This window comes from Salvelinus sp. IW2-2015, linkage group LG20 (genome assembly GCF_002910315.2).
Source record: "Salvelinus sp. IW2-2015 linkage group LG20, ASM291031v2, whole genome shotgun sequence".
NCBI classification, from domain to species: domain Eukaryota; kingdom Metazoa; phylum Chordata; class Actinopteri; order Salmoniformes; family Salmonidae; genus Salvelinus; species Salvelinus sp. IW2-2015.
In genome coordinates, this window is record NC_036860.1 from 5389034 (window position 1) to 5413779 (window position 24746).

The 24746-nt window shown below is 42.7% G+C and overlaps 2 protein-coding genes and 1 pseudogene across 2 annotated transcripts in view; 1 reads left to right on the forward strand and 2 right to left on the reverse strand.

Annotated features, from left to right (window-relative positions):
* Positions 1-5211, reverse strand: part of LOC111981340 (zinc finger CCCH domain-containing protein 7A-like) — a 27731-nt pseudogene extending 22520 nt beyond the window's left edge.
* The window catches only part of galr2b (galanin receptor 2b), a 216191-nt gene that overhangs the window by 97350 nt on the left and 94095 nt on the right, over positions 1-24746 (reverse strand). The gene's annotated exons all lie outside the window — the stretch shown is intronic.
* Positions 5731-8941, forward strand: LOC111981698 (phospholipase A2-like). The gene is made up of 4 exons (XM_024013098.2): positions 5731-5861; positions 7229-7397; positions 8141-8247; positions 8764-8941. Exons 1-4 carry the CDS (start codon positions 5825-5827, stop codon positions 8910-8912), a joined length of 462 nt encoding a protein of 153 aa, XP_023868866.1. The 5' UTR covers positions 5731-5824; the 3' UTR covers positions 8913-8941.

Genomic DNA, 24746 nt, shown 5'->3' on the forward strand with positions numbered 1-24746 from the left:
TCTGACATGGAGAGACTATCCAGTGAGTCCAATGGAGAGGAGACCCCGAAGGTGTCCAGACCTAAAGAGTACCCGCTGGCTTGTGGCTTGTGGTAGGGAGGAGGCAGAGTCACTGTGCACTGTGATGCCACATGCATAAAGGGGTTCATGTGAGATGGCATAAGGAAAGGACTAGACATGGAATTTGAAGGGGCACTGGTTGGAAAAGGGATAGGGCCCTTCATGGTGGGAATGACCTAGAGAGAACAATACACTCTARATTAGATATTGTTTTAACATGATAGTGAAAAGGCCAAATTTAAAACAAAAACAGATAAATAACTATAATTGAATGTGCAAAAAAAAAAGTACAAAAAAAAGCTTCTTACATTAGCAGCAATCTCCCATGAACCTACCATGGGAGATTCTGTGGGCCCGGGGCCAGCTTGGTCCAGCAGATCATCCAGGTCATCTCCAATAATTTCCGCATCGAAGTCCGGGCGAGACTTTTGCATTGGCATATGGTAAGACTGGGTAGGGCTGGCTCTGGCACCATTGACCAACGTAGGCATAGGCAGGGGCACCGGAACATGAATGGGCTCTGGGGTGTGAACCTCAACAGGRGAGACAGAAGGGATGATGCTGACAGGGGGGGATTCAGCTTCTATTCTCTCATTCCGAGGGGGGTGCACCTTCATGGCTGCCAATGGGTCTAGGCTTGGMGGGGCTGGGTCTGGACCATCAGTTTCCTGAGGGGGCTGATTCACTTCTACAACACAGATGGGAATTTGGAAAGTGCAAACATATTATTTTTTGTAACAAGACCTTCCCCCTTTAAAAAGGTCCAATGCAGCCGTTTTTCTCTCAGCAAATAATTTCTGGGTAACAACTAAGTAACTTACTGTGTRTGTTTTCAATTAAAATTAGTTACACAATTTAAAAATAACTTCTTCGCAAACAGCAATTTCTCAACTAAGAATTTTGCTAGGACTGTCTGCGAGTGGTCTAAGTGGGGAGTGGAAATATAGGGAAAAAGCTGTTATTGGCAGAGGTTTGGAAATCTCTCTTATGGATGGGTTGGTTGTTAATCAACAAAACGGATGCGTGTGCAACTATGGGGCAAAACAGACAGGGTTGGCTTATTTTGTCACAAAATGTTAATTYAAAACAAATACATTTGCACAAGGAGCAATTGTCTCAAATACAATGAACAAATATATAAAATGCAACATGTAAAGTGTTGGTCCCATGTTTCATGAGCTGAAATAWAAAAATCCCAGAAATGTTCCATATGCACAAAAAGTGTTAGTGAGCATTTCTTCTTTGCCAAGATAAGGAGTATTTATGTCTGTGATAAAGCCCTTTGTGGGTAAAAGATTCACTCATTGGCTAGGCCTGGCTCCCCAGTGGGTGGGCCTAGTGGGCCTACACCCTCCCAGACCCACCCATGGCTGCACCCCTGGCCAGTCATGTGAAATCCATAGATTAGGGCCCAATTTATTTATTTCAATRGACTGATTTCCTTTATATGAACTGTAACTCTGTAAAATCTTTGACATTGTTGTACGATGGGTTTATATTTTTTGTTCAGTATACATTGTTACAGTTGTTGGTTAGCTAGCTAGGAAATGTTTGCCATATCAGCATAGARATGACAGTCAAAACAAGACATGGTATCAATAACAATATACAAAGAGTTGAAGCGAGCTTACTACAATTCCACACATGGCAGCTTCTTGTCATTGTTACTAGCCATCTGACCGTTCAGAATCATAACAACGCACCCCTTCCAGCCACGTCAATGCACGTGTATCATTTATGTGATGTCAGCCAACCCATCTATTGGTCTATTACCTAATTTAGCAAGGCAGGCCAAAATTCCATCCCACCAAAACAGCCTGAAATTTCAGGCGGCCTTTTCAAACAGCTCTTACACTAAAAGGGCATTATAATTTTCATAATAATTGTACAGTATTATTCCAACCTCATGGTAGAAACATACACTGAGTATTCCAAACATTAGGAAAACCTTCCTAATATGGAGTTGCGCACCTCCCGTTTTGTCCTTAGAACAGCCTCAATTCYTCGGGGCATGGACTCTACAAGGTGTCGAAAGCGTTCCAGAGGGATGCTGGCCCATGTTGACTCCAAGGCTTCCCACAGTTGTGTCAAGTTGGCTGAATGTCCTTTGGGTGGTGGACCATTCTTGATACACAGGGGAAACTATTGAGCGTGAAAGACCCAGCAGCGTTGCAGTTCTTCACACAAACCGGTGAGCCTGGCACCTACTACCATACCCTGTTCAAAGGCACTTAAATATTTTGTCTTTTCCATTCACCCTCTGAATGGCACACATTCACAATCCATGTCTCAATCGTCTCAAGGCTTAAAAACAGTGGCGGCTGCTGAGGGGAGGACGGCTCATAATAAAGGCTGGAAAGGCGCTATTGGAATGGGATCAAACACATATCAAACATGGTTTCTACCATTCCACTCAGTGTATACAAAACACAGGWAAAACACATTTGACTGCACTGGGCCTTTAAGTAAATTACTCAAACTAAAATCACAGAATGTCTTACCAATTTCTATATCTTCCACAGATGTAGATCCATGAGACTGAAACAAATAAAAAAGAACGCTCTTAAAATCTTTACTTGCTGGTACACCACGTTCACATGGTGCAAGTAATCTGTATTGTGTGCAGATTCCCACAAAGAAATGGAATTCCCTTTACCTTGTCATTGGATGCACCTGAATAGCTTGATCCAGGCAAAACATTTAAGGCAGGCTGTTGAAAGAAATGTCTCAAGGTTAGATACTAAGCCACATACTGAAGTAGCCTATGTGCCATAATTCATACTCAACACAGTACACTCTCACCTTACTCCTGACATAGGCTTTACGGATTTTCAATCCCAACATTTTGGCCAGGTCCTGAGTCAATCGTATGACATTGGGATCCTGAAAAAACAATCACATATTGACAATAAGGATTATGAATTTAGGACAATAAAAATGAACAATCTACAAAACCTTATCACATGGTAAATTATCTCTGCGGTCTCACCTGAGGCACTGCAAGGGAGCACTTCGCTACAGCCTCATAGGCCTCTTTATGCCTGCCCATCTCTTTCAAGGCTCTGGCTTTCCTATAAAGAGCTCTATGGTTTCCCTCATTCAATTGAAGAGCTTTCTCACAGTCTACTAGTGCTTCATCATGCAGACCCTGAAATAAAATTCCCAAATTATACCACTTTTTGAACAGAAAATAAATAATACTTCATTCAAAAATGTAAGACAAAACACACCACTTTCTTAAACCTGCCTTACCGGTACTATGTTCAAGTAAGCAGCAGCTCGATTGGCATACAGCTTCTCCAACGTTCCAGTAGGTACACTGATGTCTTCCGAGTCTGCATATTCTGCTATGCTCAAGGCCTCAGTGTACATTTCTATAGATCTCATCCATTCCCCTTCATTGAACACGTCATTTCCTTCACCAAACAGATTCCTCACAAGGTCCTGAATGAACACCTGAAAAAACAAATTKAACTTCTAAATACCAAAATAAGAGGCACATTCTGAGCTGCATATGTCATTAATGTAGGTGCTGCCATTTGGCTTGATTGCATAATCACCTCATATCGTTCCTGAGTTCCAGGATAGGGCAGAGTTGACCTAGAAACAAACAAGTTCAAACTTAGATCTCCTTCCGTTGACACTGAAAACATGAGCATATTCAAGTGTTACACCATTCAAGGACATCGTAATCTTTTCCCAAATAATACAATTTCAATATTACTCACATTGAGGCACAAGATCCAGAAATTGCTCAACATCTGACTTGTTGTACAGTTCCAGGCAGTTACCACTATGCAAACACTTAGGCTGTCTCCTGCAAAAATTAATTGTAATTCTCTTCCCCCAAGACCAGCCCTTGGTGGCTGACAACAGCTCTGTAGCCTGATTTCCCTATGCGCTCAACCAATCTGCATTCCCTAGGTACACTGACTTGGACTGGGGAGTCCTGATCATACTCACTGGATGAACTGCAGCCCATTCTGAATATCCTGCCAGCGACCGCTTCGGTCCTGACACAGGATTGACATGTTCACCTGTTTCTTTAGGTRCTGGTCTCTGTCAACACAATATGTCATTTTAAAAGTTAGTTAGCTTGCTACTTAACATGTTTAGGCCTACTCGGAGTATAATTGTATCACTGTCAAAACCGTTTTGTCATAAGCCTAGCATACAGTAAGAATACGTCCAAATGTTCATTAAGTTACTCACTCATTAACTACTCATATAAAGATGAGACAATTCCCATCCTGAATTTGTATAACGTTAAACAGGTGAAAATGACTTTTCAGGCTTCACGTGTTCCTAATTCAACAAAGCATACGACAGCCTAGAAAACCCATAGCTTTAAATTCGTCATGCCTTGAACTTCCTGTATGTCGTCTTCACAAGCTAGTTAGATAAAAGTAATCGGTCAATATTTCGAGAAGATGAAAATCTAACTAGCTAAAGTTAGTCTGCTTACGACTGACAACGAGTCTGGCTATACAAATCTACAGTACAGTAGTTGGAAGAATTGATCCTGGACGAACGTTATAAAGTGTACACTATCACAAGTTAGCCCCATAACGTCAGAGGAAATGCTCGATACCCACTGAGTTGTAGCTAGCTAGTGTCTAGGTCGAACAAATACCTCAACCTAGGTAGGCTAGCTTAACTAAATTAGACTAACCGATCTGGCACGAGAAAGATGTTGATATTCTAAACACAAACAGTATGCAATGTGATTGCTAGATAGCCATGGCTATAGCGTTTACAGTTACATGCTTGTCAAAGATAACGTTCACTAGTAGAATACCTGTACATTATTCTACAGTAACGTTAGCTAGCTTTCTAACAAGCTAGTTACCAATATGTCAGGCGGGAGATGCAAGTGAGCTAGCTACAGTACATGGCTGTTAGCAATGTAGCTAACAGCTAGATAGCAAACTAGCTAGTTAGGCATCTTACAAATAATGACATTTAAAACATGCTCACCCTTAAGAAATATTTAGATGTAAAAAAAAAAGTACACACCTAAATGAGTACAGCTTAAGATGTATGATCTGTTCCCTGGTCAGCATCAGTAATTTCTTGAGTGTTGGGGACACGAATCATGATGTGGCCTGATCTCTGYCCTGACGTTTTTCATGTTTGCTTAGATTCCATACTTATTCGAGGAAACAGGGCCCCCTGTTGACCACAAACTGTGTTCTGATTTTTTACTTGAGTAAACTATGAAATTACAGTGCTATCTATGTACATGATGAGATCTTGAAATGTCAACAAATAAATATAATTCATATGAATTATTAACGGAAATATAGCATTATATACAACCCTTTGACACAGTTGACTTGCTGGGCCTTTKTGAACATGTTTTCTGTGAGGAATTGGATGCAATAAGGCTGTTGACATGATAAAACAATGACCACAGCCATTCATTTATTGATCAATTAGACCTACTTCTAGTATTTCTACGTGGCATTAGTCCTGAACTGAAGTCCATGGTCTTTCGGAATCTGAACAAAAGTCATTTAGCAATTGGCTTTAAGTAATACTAAATGATGGACTCTGGGGTGATTCTAACAGAGAGGGAACTCAAACCAAGTTCAGATAAGTGTTCAAGGATTAGTTTACAGCAGATTATTCTGAGAGGAGGAGGGAATGATGCTCAGGAGATTATTCAAACCAGACTCTAAAAAAAACTCTCCACTGAACTGAATGCCTATGTCCACCAGAGTGGAAATAAGCAGCAGGGCATGCACATTCCCTCTTGCACACCATGCCTGCACTTTATCGGATACTTCTACTGTTCTCTGGTAAATTGCAGCTTGAATTTCTTTACCTTTTTAACACATTTTGCAGGGAATGATCAAGAGGGATTGAGAGGGAGTGAAGTAATGTTAAAGGACAATGTTATGAGTGCCTTCAGAGATCTAACATGAAAGGAACTTAGATCTGTTATAGTCTGATGATTCAACTCCTTCATTTCACAAAACAATACAACTGTATCATCTTGAAATGTTTGAATCTTTTATTTCAATAATCTTGTGATCTTTATATAGAYCTCCTTTTATGGTTGAATTTTTACTTTAATACATGTTTAATGATTTAACAAATCACTACCAATGTCAATTGCCATGTCTTGTATGTTGACAACTAATATGCACATTACAAATTCATGTTAATTTGATCTGGGAAAAGAGGTTATAGAACTAGACCAGAGTATAAGAGTGTAAAGGGAATTTCCAGCTGAACAAAAAGGAGAGCAGRGCCATAAAACGTGTGATGTTGTTTTGTATTGTATTAATTTCATAAGCTATGGTTGTCTAAAAATATCAGTGTCAGAGAAATTATAGTCAATCATAAACATATTTGGTTTAATACATGTTGCAAAAAGGAGACACCCCAGCATAGAAGCATAGAAAACTTTGAACGGGCCTTCTCTGCGAAGATACTTATATATTAATCAGTCAGCATCAAATGTTCTCTAAACATCAGCCTGAGAGGCTTGTACGAAGTCAAACAAAAYACAGTGKCTTTGCCAGCTGCTACAGAATCACGYTGCTCCTAATGTCATTGTGACCTCAGTCCTTGTACCTTCAGTAGCTCTGGCGTCAATCACTATCAAACGATATGAGAASAATCCACAACATTCAGTGACAGGTCTAGTGACCATCAACCCGTACACYAATGAYTGTCACAAATAGAACACTGGAAATCATGTGTCTGACAGAAAGGGAAAACATAAACATTTGCAAAGCATTGTGTTTATTACTCTTAACTGAATATGAACTTAATTCGTCTTAAATATTCCCCATTACAAAGAGCATCTTTCTTGGAAAATGTGAGGGACTTCTCCAGGCTTGCAATTGCAATATTAGGTTGTCACTTCATAAATAGACTTGTCATAATACAGRATGTRCATCCATACACTTTGAACACTTYGACATTCAYGATCATTTTCATATMAGAGACTAATCACAGAGCTACACTTCTCAATATTCACTTGATGACATATGACTAAAGAGATAGTATGAAGCAAATGGCACGTACTAAGRAAGGCTGCTACATACAGACAAGTATAAGCAAGTGCACATTTTGAACAAGATGTGTGCACACGTGATTGGTGTACATGTGATGCGCTGAGTTTCATGTTCTTCTTCTGTTGTTGTTGTTGTTGCAGTGGTAATAGCCTCTATGGCACTGCAGAGGCCCCCACGAACTAAGAGAGGGCTACTGGAGCTGGCAGGAGTCATCAAGTGCAGCACAGGCAGATCAGCCCTGGCTTATATGATGTATGGCTGRTACTGTGGACTGGGGGGTCAGGGCTGGCCCAGGGATAAAGCAGACTGGTGAGGCAGTAGGACAGAGGCGCGATGAGATGTTCTAGCACGTAAAAGTCTGGCATGTTCTGTGAAGCTGATGATGTATGACTGAGCTATATAGTTGTAGTGATGTGTTATAAACATGTTATAAACATATATATATATTTTGGGGGAGTGCCATTTCATAACAAACTCAGATAATTTAGAGTGCCACTGAATGAAAAACCCCTCAATCAACTGTTCAGTCTGGTAGGCCACAATAACAACCTGGATTATGCGATGCAGTTCAAACTGCAAAGTGTATCATTTGGGGTTTTCTTTTGAGGTTTTGCCCTCCTGTCAATTGGATATTTGGAAATAGACATGCACAACCAGCGCTCCCACACCCAAAATCCTAACCATAACTTCCTTCTGTCCGCTAATCACAGACATGAACGCCCACAACACCGTTAAACTACAGAACCTCCAGCCTCCGGACCTCTCACAGGCCTGCCTACTAACAATAATTGAGCCCATCCTCTTTCACTTCCTTTTGTTTTAAATAGAGCTGCTGTTGGTCCAAGCTACAATCATATGGAAAAACGCCCAGTCTCTGCCTTTTCAGTTAATAGTTTCTCAAACATTATTTATACAATTATAGTTTTAATTGGGTATTTTTTCAACTAGAAAAAGGGACTGTATTACTTATGTAGTGCATCACTGAGACAGCAAATTGTTCTTATAATGCTCTGTTTTAAGTGTTACYGTAGTGTATTTTTTCCTTCATTAAGGTGCTGTCACAAACATGACTGCTGCTACGGAGATGCAGAAATTGCTGGTTGCCGAACCAAGACAAGAAAGTATCAATGGACATGTGAAGACAGGACTGCAGAATGTGGTATGCTATCTCGGTTTTATGCACATGAATGAGACATAATGATTAAATCAAGCTGAGTTAAGCCTATCCCTCCCCTTACAGAGGTGTGGTCATTTAGAGAAAGAAAATACTGCATGCTATGACTTTGTCATTTTGGTTTAGTTTTGCTGTTGAAAATGAATGGGTCTTTTCAGTGCATGGAAAATAACAGATGTGTCATCAACAAACATCRGAGTAGTTTACAAACACTGCAGACATTATAGGGGACGGGAGTGCTAGGAGGGAGTGGGCACGAAAGGAATKATTTCTCACCCACATTTTCAGGTATTTTAAGCTCTCACCATAATTGCTAATCGCAAAAGCACATAGCACAAGCAACACAGTTRAGGATGTTTACGGTGTTTATTTGAGCATCAGACATTTTCGAACATTTCTCAACCTCAGAGTGTTTCCTTCATATCCTCCACAGARCACTCCTTTCACATCAGCTGTCATTTAAGGAAACTACTCACCCACTTAACCCTCTTTTCATTCCAGATGATCTCAAGGACAAATGTGAGAAGATTCTCTGCAAATGCGACAGGGAGGCAGCCAAATGCTTGAGGAAGGCACCTTTCATACGGAAATATGCTATGTGGCCAGACTTTCTCTGTGGGTGTACACTGCCAACATGTAATATCTACTGATTCAATAAATGTACACTTGTTGATTTTTACATTTGCTGTGTGTCTATTTATGTTAATAGAATATCATATGTATCTCCTTCACAARATTATAATGACATGTAACAGCAGTAATACTTCAGGGCATTTTGTATTGATATCTCCATTTATATGAAAAGGAAAAATATGCTTAAACCACTATAACAGTGTGACTTTGACATTAGATAAACAAACTGTGCGTTGAGGCTCTCCAAATTGAGTATAATGACCAGAAATTACAAGCACAGGTAACAAACTAGTGMACAGAACAGAGAGAGCTCAGTAGTGGTTACATAACATCCCAGGGTTTATTCTTAGGGGGTGAAATGTTGCAGCCAAGGTGAGATCAGGTAGCCTAAGTCCTTACAATAGGGTACTTATACCCGGGTGTGTTGTGCCTTACCTTATACTCCTTGAGGCTCTGCCGAGGTCTCTTTTCCACTGCTCTAATCCTCTCTAACTAACCCAGCATGATATTTCACCTCTTAAAAGGATTCTAAAAGCATCCTGAGGTTTTCACCTGATTTACGTTTTCAACTTAATGTTTACATTGCTGGAGCTCAGTAGCCGTAAAGTATAATGTACAGCACGTGACCAACAGATGGCACTGTTGAATGTTTACTGCAAAGCTAAGATGCATGTTCATGTTACAGTTTACAGCAAAGATGCAAACACGTTCATACACTATTAGTAGCATACTGTATACTTACATCTAGCCTAATGAATTTCTATCTAAGGCAGACCTGGGTGCAAATACTATTTAGGGTATTTCAAGTACTTACAAAAACACTTGAAGTCAGTATTTTGATTTCTTTTTTGAAAATACAAGTAGTTGAATTTCAACTTGGAAATACACTTTAAAAGTATTGGCATGTATTTGAAAATGCTTAAATACACAAACAAGTATATTTTCGAATACAAATATTAAAATACTCTTTGCATTTGTCCTCGGGTCCATTTGGTCCTAGGGGTATTTGAAGTAACTGAGGATGGCTATTTATATAATTATTCAAAAACACTTTCAAATACTTAAAATTAAAGTAMCTGATTTGGCGAAATCATTTGAAAATACTCAAATACACAGAAATATGCATGTATTGAAACCAGGTCTGCTCCGAGGTAGATCAATTTCTTGTCTACCTTTGTGGCAGGTGACATATGACCAGCATAGYGAATGTCAAATTTGAGGCAACTGAAGTCTGTCTTATACTTTATTTGGGCATGTTTTGTCCTGRGACGGTGCWTCAGAAATGAATTGCTAACTTCAAAAGATTGAGCTGTTTGGAATGTTTTGGTATTTCTGTTTTTGGGCATGGCTCTTTGAAATGACAACAATAGCCTTAAAGAGATACATTTCATTAGAAACCCAAACTCCTGTAATAAGCTGGATATATCATACAGATGCTATGACTATAAGTAGTCTGTATAGAAGTTCTGCTTTAGTCTAATCTACAGCGGTATGTGTTCGTATTCTGGGAATGTTGGGCATTCTCCTTCGGCAGTGCAGATGCAGCTCCACAGATGCTCATGAAAGGAATCTGGCTCCCCTTCTGGGCACAGGAAACACAGGCTGCTTGACCTCCTTCAATACAGTCATTGGTATGATGCTTTTTCCCACGTCACTCCCACATGGCCCAACAGTGAATTCCTTACAGAGATGGCCTCAGTTTCCAGACCTGAGTTTGAGGACATAAGGCTAGGAAGTAAATCTGTTTGTGTGTTAATGGTGTGGTGGTGGAGGATGTTCCCCCAGCTGAATGGTTTCCTTGTTTCGTAATCTGCTGTAGGTAGTGTCAGCGAGTACTCAGCACCAGTAGGTTTTGTCATACACATAGTTAACTAGACCTGAAGGGAGAAGGGACAAGACAACACAGATGTTTATTGTGTCTGAATCATATTTCAATTCAATTGATGAGAAATAAATAGTTGTACTTTAGTTTGGCTGAACATTGTGTCTACTGTTGTACCTCATGTAATGCACAYGGACCCAAAATGAACTCAAATAGTTTTCCAATAAGTGTGAGCAGTAGGGTCAAGAGATAATTATTATGTCTGACTCCTATTTTGAACCCCAACTATATTGCACATAAATTCCTTCCCACTTATATGACCCGATGATGATCTCTGTTGCTATATACTGTATTACACTACTGACCAGTAAACTCAGAAGTACAACGGTCTTCATCATGAGAACTAATGTAAACAACCATATTAGTGTAATCTGATTACTTCAGTAAGTGCTTCCACTTTTCACAGAGCACAGTGAAGTAGCTAAGCCTGTGTGTCCCATTTTCTAGCTCACATGGGACACTCCCCATACGGGAAAAAAAATAACATTTAAAATAATCTATTTTATAGCATAATTATTGGGAAATATGGAAATATTGAAATCTGCCGTCCGCAAAATATCTTATTAACTTTTAAATTACGCATACAATCATATATTATACGACACGTGACATTATAATATAAATGTAATATTATAATGACATTTGCATCACACAATATGGTTAATGCATCAACAAATTTATCTATTGATTCAAGCATAGATTCTTGAAATACTTCTTTTTTTTTTTTTTTGTTTGTTATTTCACTTTAGTGTTAGAACCAGTAGTGTCGTGTATGCTGGATGAATGAGACCCAAAAGCGAATCTTGAAAGAGAACAGAGTCTTCTTATCAGTGTCGTAAACAAAAACGAGTACTCCTGGACTATTATTCTTAGTAATGCCGAAAAGAGGCCAAATGCTGAAATCCTTCATTCAGTAGAGGGCATACGATCTGGGAGAGCACCAAAGCTGGCGGTCGCTTCGGCGAGGCAACAGGCCGTAGCGACGGATAGACGATCCTGCTAACGCAGAGATCTGAAGAAAGCATAAACACGACAGGGCGAAACAGTGATCGTACACAGCAACCATGAACAAGGATCTCGAAAGGAAGTAACGGAAAACAGAAGCGGAGGAATTAGGGACTCTAATCAGTGGGCAAATCAGGACAGGTGTGATAAAGAGTAAATCAAGAGGATAGTTAGGTGCAGAGTGAACAGCGGGTACGAGAATCGGAACGATAGAGAGATTGAGAGCGAGAAGAGGAGAGATGAGGGAGAGAGAGGAGGGATAGAGAAAATAGGAAAGAACTAATAAAGACCACAGAGGGAACGAATGAAAGGGAAGCACAGGACAAGACATGATATCAATGACAAAACATGACAGTACCCGCCCCACTCAGAGGCAGCCCTGGCGCACTCGAGAAGGAACCTGGCGATACGGAAGGAGAAGTCATCAATCAACGAACGGTCCAGCACGTCCCGAGATGGAACCAACTCCCTCTCCTCAGGACCGTACCCTCTCATGCCACTTAAGTACTGGTGACCAGGCTCCGAGAAGACGCATGTCACTGGCATGATTTCCCGTACCTTGTAAATAGGTGCGCCTCGACAAGGACGGGGGGGGGGAGGGAAGACAAACGGGGGCGCGAGAAAGCTTGACACAGAGAGCACTGAAGAGCCGGTGGAGACGGCGCGAGAGGTCGCGGAAGAAGCAGTCGCACAGCGCGACAGGATTGACGACCTGAGCAGACGAGACGAAACGGAACCAATGAACCGGCGGAGTCAACTTGCGCAGAATTGTCGTAAGGGGAGGTTACGAGTGGAAAGCCACTCTCTGACCGCCGAATATACCTAGGACCTTAATCCTACGGTTTATTGGCGGCTCTCACAGTCTGCGCCCTGTAACGGTCAAAGTTGCAGACCTGACCCTCTCTCAGGTGCGCTCACGTTGGACAAAAGGCCTGCGCGGGGAGGGAACCGCTGGACTCGGCGAGCTGGTGACGAGAACGAGGAGGCTGGTACCAAGACACACTCTGAAAGCAGGAGATAGCCCGGTACAGACGAAGGAAGCGAGTGTGAGCGTATTCTGCCCAGGGGAGCTGTCTGCCACAAGACGCAGGGTTTTCGAAAAGAAAGGCTTGCGTAATATGCGACCTAATCGACGATTGCCCCTTTCTCTTGACCGTTAGATGGGGAATGAACCGGAAGACGACGACTGACGAAGCCACCAATCAACACGACAGAACTCCCCAAAACTGGACGTGAATTGCGGACCTCTGTCTGACCAACGGCGGTCTAACGGGGCCCATGAAGTTCCTGAACACATTCTAATGTACATGATTTGTGCGCGTCTCCTTTGCGGAAGGAAGCTTAAGCGAGGGAATGAAGATGTGCCGCCTTACGAGAACCTTATGAAACCGAGAGAAGCTCACAGTCTTCCCCGCAGACGAAGCAACCGTATTAATAAAGTCTAAGGCGATGTAACCATGGTCCGAGAAGGATAATGGAAGCGGTCGAGACGATCGAGGAGAATTACCTGACTTTATGATCCGCGCAGTCCGAACAAGCAGCCAAGAAACCAGCGTCAGTGTCAACGTCTCCTGATCAGGCCACCAAAACAGCGCGCGCGAATAGAACAGCGTACCGCCCGAATCCGCCGGGTGGCCAGCCTAGACTTGGCAGAGTGGATCCCACTGAAGAACACCAGACGAGTAGGACGAACGAACACACGAATGTTACTAGGACAAGCGCGCCGGCGACGCAGTGGGTGAGTGGCTGTTGCTTTAACCCTGTCTCTCAGATTCCCCAGACAGAGTCAACCCGAACAAGACACGCCCGTCTAGGAGAATCCCCTCGGGTCGGTAAGACAGCCACAGAAGACTAAAAGACGGGATACAGCATCAGGTTGGTGTTCTTAATTTCCCCGGGCGATAGAAATCACGAACATCGAAACGAGCGAAAAAACAACGCCAACGAGCCTTGAGTGCATTACAGTCCGTTTGGACAGAACTGATGTTACTCAAGCTTCTTATCGGCCAAGTCCAAATCGACAAAAGGGACGGTCGCCCCTCCCAACACTGTCGCCCATTGCGCCTATGGGCTTAAGCGGATGGCGAGCGAGTTTCGCGTCTAACCCACATCATACGTTGCGTTCCGATGGCGACAGGCGATGAGAAATAATAAGCCGCAGGAAGGACCTTATCGTCAAAAGCAAGCTGCTGGACAGAATGGCTCCCACGCCCAACCTCGTGAAGAGCGTCAACTCGACATTAACTTGGTTTAGTTGACGTCAGGAGTACAAGCTAATAGGAGCGGATGTAAACGCTTCTTGAGGAGATCAAAAGCTCCTGGCGGAACCGACACTTAAAGCACGTCTTGACAGGAATGTGAGCTGTGGAAGGGGCTGCCACTTTGGATCCGAAATACGATTGAAACGCCCGTAGAATTAGCGAAACCGAGAAAGCGCGCAATCTCGACACGTGACTTAGAACGGCGCATCGCTGACAGCCGGACCTGTAGCGGGATCCATCTGAATGCCTTCAGCGGAAATAAGCAGAACCAGAAAATTGTGACAGAGAGATGACATAGGCGCACTCTCAGCTTATCACAAGTAGCAGACACTTCCTCTACCAAGCGCTGGAGTACACGTCGAACGAGCTAGAACATGAATCTCGAGTGACGTGAAAAAAATAGATATCGTCAAGGTAAACGAGAAACAAGATGTTCAGCATTGTCTCTCATGTACAATCATCTAACTACACGCCTGAAAGACTAGCGGAGCATTAGCGAGACCGAACGGCAGAACCCGTTATTCAAAATGCCCCTATACGTGAGTGAAACCCGTTTTCCCACGTCGGTCCCCGCTCTTGATGCGCACGACCCGCATGGTAGCCGCTTAGCAAGGTCCAACTTTAGCTAAGACAACCTGGTTCCCTGCAGATCTCGAAGGCTGACGACATAAGGAAGCGGAGTAACGATTCTAACCGAGATTATGGTCATTTCATGTCGATATTCCTGGCAAAGGTGGTCGACCGCAGGGCGCAGCCAGAGCGTCCTTCTTCCTTAACAAAAAAAAATTCCCGCTCCGGCGGGAAGAGGAAGAAGCACCACGTACGAACCGCGTCGAGAGAAACAGACAAGATATAATCCCAGACCTTATCGTTCCGGGAGCCGGACAGAGAGTTATAGTCGTAACCCGAGGGGAGTTGCCGAAGAGATCAAATTACAACAACACGAACACGGTGAGGAGGAAGAGAAATTGGCTCTGGACCGACTGAAGACCGTGCGCGAGATCATGATATTCCTCCGCACTCCTTTTCTAATCACCAAGTTCCTCCTGAGAAGAAGGGGACAGAAGAAACAGGAGGGATAGCACATAATACACTTCACATTGACAAGAAATCCGTTCCAGGACTAGGATAGAATACTAGACATTAATAGAAAGGATTATGACGATACTAGCAGGAATGACCCAACAAACAGGTGTGAAAAGGTGAACGAAAATCAAAAGTGAAATGGTCTCCTGTGGTTTACCAGATACTGTAGGTTAAAGGTAGTGTTTCACATCTGATACTGGGGAGAAATACCATCTAAGGCGAACATTAGGCGTGGGCTTCCCTAACTGTCTGGAAGGAATCATGCTTCCCGACCCATGCTATTCGTCCATAAAACAAGCCTCAGCCCAGAGTCTATCAAGGCACTGCTAGGAAGGCAGCGCGAACGGTCCACGCGAATAGATTGACGACAAGGTATGAGACAAAAAAAGAGGATCTTCGCATGAGAGAGACTGATAGTCACGCCACCAGGCAGCTGCCATCCGCTTACTGTATGAGCTCTGGTTTTTACGGACATGAACATTGACAAATATGTCCAGGGCAGAACGAATAGAGGCAGATGGGCGGTATGGATGATTCGTCCGTTCCCTCTCCTTGGAGTCGAGAATAGCACTACTCGAGATGCATGGCGTCAGTCCTTGAGCCGGAGGAGAAGGAGATGGTTGAGATGCGGAGAGGGGGTGAGACACGCGGGTTAACAGCGGGGCGAGCTCTCCTCCAACGAGCTCGGTGACGAAGATCATACCGTCGTTCTATGCGGAGGCGAGTGCAATCAAGAGTCCAACGTGGAAGGGAGAACCTCCAGCGGAGAATGCCTCATCTCTAACCTCAGCGTGGAGTCCCTCAGAAAACGATGCGAAGCAACGCCGGTCGTTCCACAGCACTGGGAGCAGCAAGAGTGCGAACTCCTATACAAGAGTATCCGTTTGGATCGATCATCCTTGACATAGGGAAAGCCAGGCCTGGAAGCTCTTCCCAAAAACTGAAGATCAAAAACCCGTCTCATCTCCTTTTAAACTTTCTGATAATCGTTAGAACACTCAGCCCTTGCCTCCATGATAGCTGTCCCCACTCCTCGAGCCCGACAAGTAAGGCAGTGATATGACGTAACGTATCCCCGAGGCTCTCTCTCTTGAGTATGTTGTTGTGGCTGGAGAGAGAACATCAATTCACACTGGGTTGAGAAAGGAGCGACACCAGTGGGCTTGCCCAGAGTAAATGGTGGGTTATAACCTAGGTTTCGCGGAGACTCGCAAAGACCAGGAAAGTAGCTGGTGGCAGAGACAAGACTCTGAAACTCTGCGATCCTTGAGAGTCGGAAGACACTGAGCGGTCGCAGAGGCTCACGGCAATGACGAGCAGCAGACAATTCCTGCCGTGTCTGCGAGCATTGCTCCTGGAAACTCCGACGGCAGTGGATAGCGAGAATCCGTAGTCGTAGGGTCCATTCTTGGTCGGATCCTTCTGTTACTGCTGGTGAATGAAGGAACACCAAAAGCGACTTAAATAGTACGGTCTTTATTCCAGTCTATAAACAAAAAAACAGATAACTCCTGAGATATATATTTAAGTAAATCCAAAACAGGAAACTGAAATCCTCAGTCGCAGTAGAGAGGAAAGACTGGAAGACGCGACACAGACTGCAGGTCGCTATCGGGAAGGCACAGGCCGTAGCTGACATAGGACCACCGTGCTCATACGCAGCATCTGAAGAAGGCCAGAAAAACACGACAGGGCGAACCAGACACAGAACAGCAAACATAAACAAGGATCCGACTAAGGACGAAGCGGAAAACAGAGGGCAAGAATAGGACTCTAATCAGAGGCGAAAGGATGGGGACGGTGTGAAAGAGATAAATGAGGTAGTTAGGAGAATGAGAACAGCCTGGAGCTCGAGGAACGAGAACGAAGAGAGAGAGAGCAGTGAGAGGTGAGGAGAGGGCAGTGGGGAGAGAGAGGAGATAGACCAAAGAGGGAAAGAATCTAATAAACCCAGTCAGAGGGAAAACCGATAGAAAAGGGAGCCAAGGGAACAAGACATGATAGATCAATGACAAAGACATGACAGGTGCTAGTCTGGTAACAATTCTCTCATTTGCCATCTGCGACCTGTGCCAAGAAAAGCATAGCAGTGTCGAACAGACACAACACAGAAGCTATACACACATGAGAGTAAACCAAATAACAGTGAATAACATAGTCGGGGGAAAAACAGAGAAAAAAAGAGATCATATATACAGATGTGTGACGCAATGGCCATGAGGAGGTAGGCATATAGGCCATAGGAGCGAAATAATGTACACATTCTGCAGATCTAACACTGGGGGTGATAAATCTCAATGATCATGTCACAATAACGAGATACTGGGTGAAAGAGAGCAGAAAAGTAAATAAATGAAAACAGATATGGGGATTGAGGAGGGTAAGTTGGGTGGGCTATATATCCGATGGACCTATGTACTGCTCAGCGAAAGTTAGCTGCTCAGAATAGCCAGATGTTTAAAGTTTTTGAGGGGATAAAAGTTCTCAACTTCAGAGATTTTGCAATTCGTCCAAGTCGAGGCAGCAGAGAACTGGGAAAGAAAGTGCCAAATGAGGTTTTGGTTTAGGGATGATCAGTGAGATACACTGGAGGCGTACTTAGGAGGGGTGTTGCCATCCAGTGACAGATGAACTTGAATAAGGAGGCGCGCTTAAGCCTAGCATAGGCCTGTACGATGACTGGAGCCAGTGGGTCTGACGACGAACATGCAGCGAGGGCCAGCCGACTAAGAGCATACATGTCACCAGTGGTGGGTGTATAAGGTGCTTTAGTAACAAAACAGATGGCACGGTGATAAACCGCACCAGTTGCTGAGTAGAGTATTGGAAGCTATTTTGTAGATGACATCGCGCGAAGTCGAGGATCGGTAGGATAGTCAGTTTTACTAGGGTAAGAGTTGGCGGCGTGAGTGAAGAGGCTTTGTTGCAGAAATGAAACCGACTCTCGATTTGATTTTGTTATGGAGATGTTTGATATGAGTCTGGAAGGAGAGTTTGCAGTCTAGCCAGACACCTAGGTACTATAGATGTCCCATCATTTCTAGGTCGGAACCATCCAGGGTGGTGATGCTAGTCGGGTGGCGGGTCGGCAGCGACGGGTTGAAAAGCATGCATTTGGTTTCTACAGCGTTTAAGAGCAGTTGGGAGGCCACGGAAGGATGTTGTATGGCATTGAAGCTCACGATTTGGAGAGTTAGATAGCACAGTGTCCAAGGAAGGGCCAGAAGTATACAGAATGGTTCGCTGGCTACGAGAGGTGGAATGAGGGAATCGCCGCAGCAAGAGCAACATCATTGATATTATACAGAGAAAAGAGTGGCTCCGAGAATGAACCCTGTGGTACCCCCATAGAGATAGGCCAGAGGACCGGACAACATTGCCTCTCGATTTGACACACTGAACTCTGTCTGCAGGAAGTAGTTGGTGAACCAGGCAAGCAGTTATTGAGAGAATAACCGAGCGGACCTGAGTCCTGCCATACAGCAACTCACTGGTGACACTGCTCAGAGTCACAAGCCTTGGCCAGGTCGATGAAGACGGCTGCACAGTACTGTCTTTTATCGATGGCGGTTATGATATCGTTTAAAGAGTGTATTTATTGATGTACTTGGTAAATATTTTTTTTTATGTATTTGGAAATGTTTTGTAAAATATATTCCAACATGCATTTAAATGTATTTGTAAGAAATACATTCTTAAATTAAAATGTATGGCAAATATAAAAAAATTGCCAAATCATATTGTAACAAAATGGTGAGTGTCTTAACAATGAAACTTTAGTAGGCTCTTAAGTATCACATGCACTTTTGTCAGTGTCATTAAGACTGTAGAACTAGCACTGTACAAGCTTAACCTTTCTTCTTCTTTGGTATTATGGCGGTCAGCAAACAAATGCTATAGGTGCATGCTGCCACCAACCGTATCGGCTCTAAATAAGCCTACTATTCTGTAGTATAAATTCATTACACATTGTGAAGAAATTGCCCTACCAACTAACCCTACAACCATTAAAACCTCATCACTATTCCACTACTTTGGCTCTATCTGATCCTACACCAGGTCAACAGCCTACGAGGACAGGACACTATCATTCAAAACTCTTTTGCAGTAAAATCTTGTATACCCAAGTATTTTTCTACAGCTGCAACCACAACATCTTTCTTCTGTGTAGATGTCCGTTTCATTCCTACGGTACAGGTGACAACCATGGCCATGAATGCCAAGAAAACAACCTTACTGAAGCATGTTGTTCCCATCATTCTCTATTGATCTCTGCCTGCTCACAGGGATCCTCTTAGGATCCCTCACCCTGGACCCATCTCCATCTACTACTCTCTTCACTGCTTCAGCATATGACACCTTCTGCTCTACTCTGATCCTGGCAACCTAAACCTGCCTTTCTCTCACCTGACACATCTGAGACAAAGCAATGTGTACCCCTACCATGGCAGTTTACACACACAACTTTTTCCAACGACACTAAACATTCCTCCTGCACACTTCTCACATCTAGGAATCTCCCTCATACTCACAGCTGCCACATGACCATAACTTGACTTTATCTTGTAAAAACTCTGCATCAAAACTCAGTATTAGAGAGTGTCTTCTCTGTTTCACCATGCTCTCTCTGCATCGCACCAAACGGCAGGTGTCACAGACACCGGGAATCTTCAACTTCAGTTGGCCCTCCTCAGCACTTAACGCCACTCCAGTTATCACTCCTTTCAACGGCGCCCTGCGATGGAGAGGAAAGCAAGTCACAGTTCTTGTCCTTCTGGATGGCAGAAACGCAAAAAAWTCAACATGATTCTACTTCGAGTCACTTTCACCGACCCYACATTCTCCAACCTCTTCTCCACTCAACCCGACACCACATATGGATCAGCCAGAAGGCAAGGACACATTCTCTCCAAAACTCTCCCTTACACTTAGCAAAAAAACGATTTATCCTCATCGGACGAGGCTCAAACTCAGCGGTCTTCCAGACACCTGCCACCGCAGTTAATTAATCCTCAGTCTCGTCATGTTCAATTTCCTTCTCCAGCACTCTATATTTACTCTTAATATGTTCCACTTGTATTCCTTCTTTCGCCTACCCACCTCAATGGGGCTTCCCCTGGACTGCCATCCCCAAGTCGACAACCATTCAGTGTCTCCCATCTTGGGCTCGCCCCAGCACAGCTTAACCTTTTACAAGAACACATATTTAACACCATTAACTGGCATGAACAAACCATCTCATGCGGGAGACTACACTCCCAAAAGCCAACCGCCCTCCGATCGTTCTAATAGGCTGCCCGCCGATTATGTACTTGACACATGCAAGAAGGCGTACCAAAAGCACTAAGAAGCATTTAGGATGACACATAAATGACTACACACATTACATTACATCGGTCATGCAACCAACGTCCAACTACACGTTACTGGGTAGCTTTTGCATTCAATTGGCCCTCCCTGTTGCACAAAAACAAGCTTCCATTTCCCCGTGCATTGGAAGATCTTAAACTATATTACCAATAATTATAAGATACACTAGTGAGCTTGGATGGGGGCGCTGTTGAAGCCACCGGCTGCTCCTCCATCTTGGCAATCCCCCATTGTAACAAGAAATGATGACGAGTGGCATTGCAATCAACTTCCAACTGGCAGAACTTAACATGTACTGGGTCTTCCACAAATTAGTGCCTTTGATGTTAGAGTGAGTTGAAATTGATGCAGAACAGATTGCATTTTAAAAGGCTCTTATAATGAATGAAGTGCCTTTAATATAGGTCACATGGAGAATTCAATAAATCAGATTTTCAATATGAATTAAGACTTGCTAAAGTGCCAATATTCCGAGGCATTTGACATATTCCAATGTGCACCCTCTGTGACTTCTAGTAACATTTTAACCTACTAACCCAGAAAATACATAAACATGACATAATACGGAACATTAATAGACACAAAACAGCTCAGGAACAAAACTTACATACCATAATATGGTGAACTAGTTATTTTTTAAATATTTCTTTCACAAGTCAAAAGTCAAAAATCATAGTGTGAAAGCAGTGGACTGGTTCTTCTGTTTTTGGCCATTTTATGTTTTTTATTGTGAAAAACTGAGCAGGTTGAGCATAACACGTCAACCTTGCTCTACCCTATGATAGACGGCTAGAAATGTTCTAACAGTTTAACAATTTCGTGAATTTCGCATTCACTTGGACCTCCCTGTTGCACAAAACAAGCTTCCATCCCCCTGTTACAATGGGGATTCATGTCTGATTTACTAGTAATTATCAATAATTTATATTCCAGTGCCCTTCAGAAAGTATTCACACCCCTTAACTTTTCCACATTATGTTGTGTTACAACCGTAATTTAAAATTGATTAAATGTAGATGTTTTTGTCATTGGCCAACACACAGTACTCCATAATGTGGAATTATGTTTTTCGAAATGTTTACAAATGAATTAAAGCTGAAAAGCTTAAATGTCTTCAGTCAATAAGTATTCAATTCCTTTGTTATGCCAAGACTAAATAAGTTCAGGAGTGAAAATGTGCTCAACAAGTCATATACTAAGTTGCATGGACTCACTCTGTGTACAATAAGAGTGTTTAATATGATTTTTGAAGGACTACCTCATCTCTGTACCCCACACATGCAATAATCTGTAAGATCCCTCAGTCGAGCAGTGCATTTCCAACAGAGATTCAACCACAAAGACCAGGGACGTTTTCAAATGCCTCGCAAAGAAGGGCACCTATTGGTAGATGGGTACAAAAAACTAAAAGACATTGAATATCCCTTTGAGCATGGTGACGTTATTAATTACACTTTGGTGGGTGTATCGGTACACCCAGTCACTATACAAAGGTACAGGCGTCCTTCCTAACTAAACCGCTCAGGGATTTCACCGTGAGGCCAATGGTGACTTTAAAAGAGTTACAGAGTTTAATGGCTGTGATAGGAGAAAACTGAGGATTGATCAACAACATTGTAGTTACTCCACAATACTAACCTAATTGATAGAGTGAAAAGAAAGAAGCCTGTACAACAACAAAAAATATCCCAAAACATGCATCGTGTTTGCAACAAGGCACTAAAGTAATACTGCAAAACAAACTTTTTGTCCCAAATACAGTGTTATGGATTGGGCAAATCCAATARAACACATTACTGAGTACCACTCTCCATATTTTCAAGCATAGTGGTGACAGCATCGTGTTATGGGTAAGCTTGTAATTGTTAAGGACTGATGAGTTTTTCAGGATAAAAAATTAACTGAATGGAGCTAAGCACTGGCAAAATCCTAGAGGAAAACCTGCTTCAGTCTGCTTTCCACCAGACACTGGGAGATGAATTCACCTTTCAGCAGGACAATAACCTAAAACACAAGGCCAAATCTACACAGGGGTTGCTTACCAAGACAGTGAATGTTCTGAGTTACAGGATTGACTTATATCTGCTGAAAAATCTATGGCAAGACCTGCAAATGGATGTTTAGCCATGCTCAACAACCAATTTGACAGAGTGTGAAGTATTTTAAAAACAATAACGGGCAAATGTTGCACAATTCTGGTGTGGAAAGACTTACCCAGAAAGACTCACAGCTGCATTCACTGCCAAAGGTGATTCTAACATGTGTTGACTCAGGGGGTTGAATACTTATCTAATCAAGATATATTAGTGTTTTATTTTTCATAAAATATTTAATGTTAGAGTATTTTGTGTAGATCAGTGACACAAAATYCCAATTAAAAACATTTTTATCCCACTTTGTTACACAACAAAATGTGGAAAAAGTCAAGGGGTGTGAATACTTTCTGAAGGCACTGTATACACTAGGTGACTGATGTGTTGTGTTGAAGCCAGTGTGTCTCAATCTTGCAACTCCCCAACCATTGTAGAAAATATTTTAGAAACTATAGAAATGCATGTATTAATGTCTACATTCGGGTTTGCCGAATGTATTATATTATAGACAACTTGATGCATAGTTTTACAGTGTGAGCTTAACATGTGAGTTATGTGAGCTAAACATAAAAATTWAAAATATATAAAAACATGTTCCTTAAAGTATCATTTATAGATGTTATATAGATGTTACTGTCCCCACGACAACAACAAAAATACTTAAATACATGTTATATTGTCCTTAAAACATTTAATCGAAATACTGTACAATTACATTAATTAATATGGAGGAGTGCCTCGACGAGCCAATGTGGCCGACTGGTTGCTTCAAAGCCTCTCAATGGCCAATACATAGCATCAACAATCCAGGGTTTGTATACGTCATTGGTAATTACCAGTTGAAGGGCCGTACAAGTGGATTTTTCCCCAGATGTGGTAAATTCCCACTTCCCACTTGGCTACGAACGCACCAAAACACAGCTAACCATCCACTGTAGAGCTGTATAATATAACTCAGTGGAAGCACAACACATACAGTGGGGAGAACAAGTATTTGATACACTGCCGATTTTGCAGGTTTTCCTACTTACAAAGCATGTAGAGGTCTGTAATTTTTATCATAGGTACACTTCAACTATGAGAGACGGAATCTAAAACAAAAATCCAGAAAATCACATTGTATGATTTAGGCCACTTCCAGGACTTGAGAGTTCTTCGGAGCACTCTCTATGTTGCCATGGCTGTGTGCTTCTGTCGTGTCATGCTGAAGACCCAGCCACGGACCATCTTCAATCTCTTACTGAGGGAGAGGTTGTTGGCAAGATTCGCCGACATGGCCCATCCATCCTCCCTCAATACGGTGCAGTCGTCCTGTCCCTTGCAGAGAAAAGCATCCCCAAAGAATGATTTTCACCTCCATGCTTACGTGTGGGATGGTGTTCTTGGGGTTGTACTCATTAATCTTCTTCCTCAAAACGGCGGTGGAGTAGACCAAAAAAACCTCTATTTTTGTCTCACAGACCACATGACCTTCTCCCATTCCTCCTCTGGATCATCCAGATGGGCATTGGCAAACTTCAACAGCCTGGACATGCACTGGCTTAAGCAGGGGACTGCTGCGCTGTCAGGATTTTAATCCATGACTGCGTAGCTGTGTTACTAATGGTTTTCTTTGAGACGTTTGTCCCAGCTCTCTTCAGTCATTGACCAGGTCCTGCCGTGTATTCTGGGCTGATCTCACCTTCCTCATGATCATTGATGCCCCACGAGGGAAATCTTGCATGGAGCCCCAGACCGAGGTGATTGACCGTCATCTTGAACTTCTTCCATTTTCTAATAATTGCGCCAACAGTTGTTTCCTTGCTCCCAAGCTGCTTGCCTATTTGTCTGTAGCCGATCCCAGCTTTGCAGGTCTACAATTTTATCCCTGATGTCCTTACACAGCTCTCTGTCTGCCATTGTGGAGAGTTGGAATCTGTTTGATGTGTGTGGACAGGTGTCTTTTATACAGCTAACGAGTTGAAACAGGTGCAGTTAATACAGGTAATGAGTGGAGAACAGGAGGGCTTCTTAAAGATAAACTAACAGGTCTGTGAGAGCCGGCAATTCTTACTGGTTGGTAGGTGATCAAATACTTATGTCATGCAATAAAATGCAAATTAATACTTAAAAATCATACAATGTGATTTTCTGGATTTTTGTTTTAGATTCCGT